This window comes from Schistosoma haematobium, chromosome 2, assembly GCF_000699445.3.
Source record: "Schistosoma haematobium chromosome 2, whole genome shotgun sequence".
NCBI classification, from domain to species: domain Eukaryota; kingdom Metazoa; phylum Platyhelminthes; class Trematoda; order Strigeidida; family Schistosomatidae; genus Schistosoma; species Schistosoma haematobium.
The window spans coordinates 14,548,668-14,552,457 of record NC_067197.1 but is presented as its reverse complement, the minus strand read 5'-3'; the positions used below and the strand labels follow the sequence as shown (position 1 = coordinate 14,552,457).

The following is a 3,790-nucleotide window of genomic DNA, read 5'->3' as shown; positions in this document are numbered from 1 at the left end:
ATCAAATGATGATCAAAAACTTAATACAATTTTGATAGATGCTAATTACCTTGATGATCCATTATCTACAAATAAGATTCCAAATAAATTTGGTCACAATATTTCAGAAGAATTAAACTTCGAACACCTCATATCAAGTGTCGTTCAGCCTCAAGACTTAGTCACTTTCAGTCAATTCTCTGTTCAGTGCGATAAATATGTCTTAAACAAATTCAAGTTAATTATAACGTGGGCATATGAGGATCCAACACTGTTTCGTGGGGGAGGATGGACCTGGAAAACTTAAAATCCGGATATCAACTCCGGATCTTCTAAAAAGGGGAGGAGTGTTGGGGACGATAGATCCCCAAAACTCAAATTTTGTAATTTACTTATCGATTAAATGTGCAGATAGGTCAATTGATGAACTATCGATTAAATGTACAAATAGGTCAATTGATGAACTATCGATTAAATGTTCAAATAGCAGTCAATTGTTGATTAATGTTCAAAAATCTTCCATGACAATATCGATTGTAAATATTTGTATAAATACGCTTGATTTGTGTGTTTGACTTGACTTGTTATCTGCTGTTTGTCTGTAGAATACACTTTCTACACCTTACCCAGACTTCTTGATCGAGTTAGCAGAGTTGGGGACAACGGACCAGGATAGCTATCGAGATTCTGAATCCTTGGTCCGATCGATAAGTCACTGTCATATAATCGGCTGTCACTTTGAGACATAACAAATTGGCGACGGGGTAAAAAAAGAACAATCCAAAGTCAGCCTTCAGCATCCAAATTTGTCATCAGTGTCCTTCAGCAACATTGGTCATTAATCAAACAGTAATTTTCATTACCGGTGCTGAATAAAAAAAATGACTCTCCCTTCCGATCGAGTACAGCTGCTATTTGAAAGACAGTTGGAGTTTTTAGTCAAATTACGCACGCAGCTGTTAAATCACTCATGCTTTGGAGATGCAACGGAAGTGGAGGGATTGATCTCTCAACTGCACACAGAGCTGGAAAATGATTGCAGCCCCAATGAATCCCCGATAAACCGTATTTCAAACGGTACAACAGTCACTCAAGATTCGCCCAGTGGTCCAGTCCTCTCCATTCCAGAAACATGCCCGGTAATGGACTCAAACTCCATTATCCCCAAAACAGCATGTGCAGACGGTGACTTATCCAGCTCACAAACACACTCCCTGGTAAATGCTCATAGAATTGTCGCAATAACCACCCATGAAACAGAAAACAAATCGAGCAGTACACTGAATACAACTGCTTCAAATGGTTCTCATCAGTCTGCGACAGATGTTTTTGACAAATCTTATTATCAAGATTCTCTTTTACCAGAAAATATGTCAGATGCATCAAATGATGATCAAAAACTTAATACAATTTTGATAGATGCTAATTACCTTGATGATCCATTATCTACAAATAAGATTCCAAATAAATTTGGTCACAATATTTCAGAAGAATTAAACTTCGAACACCTCATATCAAGTGTCGTTCAGCCTCAAGACTTAGTCACTTTCAGTCAATTCTCTGTTCAGTGCGATAAATATGTCTTAAACAAATTCAAGTTAATTATAACGTGGGCATATGAGGATCCAACACTGTTTCGTGGGGGAGGATGGACCTGGAAAACTTAAAATCCGGATATCAACTCCGGATCTTCTAAAAAGGGGAGGAGTGTTGGGGACGATAGATCCCCAAAACTCAAATTTTGTAATTTACTTATCGATTAAATGTGCAGATAGGTCAATTGATGAACTATCGATTAAATGTACAAATAGGTCAATTGATGAACTATCGATTAAATGTTCAAATAGCAGTCAATTGTTGATTAATGTTCAAAAATCTTCCATGACAATATCGATTGTAAATATTTGTATAAATACGCTTGATTTGTGTGTTTGACTTGACTTGTTATCTGCTGTTTGTCTGTAGAATACACTTTCTACACCTTACCCAGACTTCTTGATCGAGTTAGCAGAGTTGGGGACAACGGACCAGGATAGCTATCGAGATTCTGAATCCTTGGTCCGATCGATAAGTCACTGTCATATAATCGGCTGTCACTTTGAGACATAACAAATTGGCGACGGGGTAAAAAAAGAACAATCCAAAGTCAGCCTTCAGCATCCAAATTTGTCATCAGTGTCCTTCAGCAACATTGGTCATTAATCAAACAGTAATTTTCATTACCGGTGCTGAATAAAAAAAATGACTCTCCCTTCCGATCGAGTACAGCTGCTATTTGAAAGACAGTTGGAGTTTTTAGTCAAATTACGCACGCAGCTGTTAAATCACTCATGCTTTGGAGATGCAACGGAAGTGGAGGGATTGATCTCTCAACTGCACACAGAGCTGGAAAATGATTGCAGCCCCAATGAATCGCCGATAAACCGTATTTCAAACGGTACAACAGTCACTCAAGATTCGCCCAGTGGTCCAGTCCTCTCCATTCCAGAAACATGCCCGGTAATGGACTCAAACTCCATTATCCCCAAAACAGCATGTGCAGACGGTGACTTATCCAGCTCACAAACACACTCCCTGGTAAATGCTCATAGAATTGTCGCAATAACCACCCATGAAACAGAAAACAAATCGAGCAGTACACTGAATACAACTGCTTCAAATGGTTCTCATCAGTCTGCGACAGATGTTTTTGACAAATCTTATTATCAAGATTCTCTTTTACCAGAAAATATGTCAGATGCATCAAATGATGATCAAAAACTTAATACAATTTTGATAGATGCTAATTACCTTGATGATCCATTATCTACAAATAAGATTCCAAATAAATTTGGTCACAATATTTCAGAAGAATTAAACTTCGAACACCTCATATCAAGTGTCGTTCAGCCTCAAGACTTAGTCACTTTCAGTCAATTCTCTGTTCAGTGCGATAAATATGTCTTAAACAAATTCAAGTTAATTATAACGTGGGCATATGAGGATCCAACACTGTTTCGTGGGGAGGATGGACCTGGAAAACTTAAAATCCGGATATCAACTCCGGATCTTCTAAAAGGGAGGAGTGTTGGGGACGATAGATCCCCAAAACTCAAATTTTGTAATTTACTTATCGATTAAATGTGCAGATAGGTCAATTGATGAACTATCGATTAAATGTACAAATAGGTCAATTGATGAACTATCGATTAAATGTTCAAATAGCAGTCAATTGTTGATTAATGTTCAAAAATCTTCCATGACAATATCGATTGTAAATATTTGTATAAATACGCTTGATTTGTGTGTTTGACTTGACTTGTTATCTGCTGTTTGTCTGTAGAATACACTTTCTACACCTTACCCAGACTTCTTGATCGAGTTAGCAGAGTTGGGGACAACGGACCAGGATAGCTATCGAGATTCTGAATCCTTGGTCCGATCGATAAGTCACTGTCATATAATCGGCTGTCACTTTGAGACATAACAAATTGGCGACGGGGTAAAAAAAAGAACAATCCAAAGTCAGCCTTCAGCATCCAAATTTGTCATCAGTGTCCTTCAGCAACATTGGTCATTAATCAAACAGTAATTTTCATTACCGGTGCTGAATAAAAAAAATGACTCTCCCTTCCGATCGAGTACAGCTGCTATTTGAAAGACAGTTGGAGTTTTTAGTCAAATTACGCACGCAGCTGTTAAATCACTCATGCTTTGGAGATGCAACGGAAGTGGAGGGATTGATCTCTCAACTGCACACAGAGCTGGAAAATGATTGCAGCCCCAATGAATCGCCGATAAACCGTATTTCAAACGGTACAACAGTCACTCA

At 38.1% G+C, this 3,790-nt stretch overlaps 1 protein-coding gene across 1 annotated transcript; it reads left to right on the top strand.

The window, feature by feature from the left end:
- The first annotated feature begins 556 nt into the window (after positions 1–556).
- Positions 557–3,307, top strand: MS3_00006279 (uncharacterized protein). The gene has a single exon (XM_051214410.1). It carries the CDS (start codon positions 2,221–2,223, stop codon positions 3,097–3,099), a length of 879 nt encoding a protein of 292 aa, XP_051067579.1. The 5' UTR covers positions 557–2,220; the 3' UTR covers positions 3,100–3,307.
- Positions 3,308–3,790: the final 483 nt, after the last annotated feature.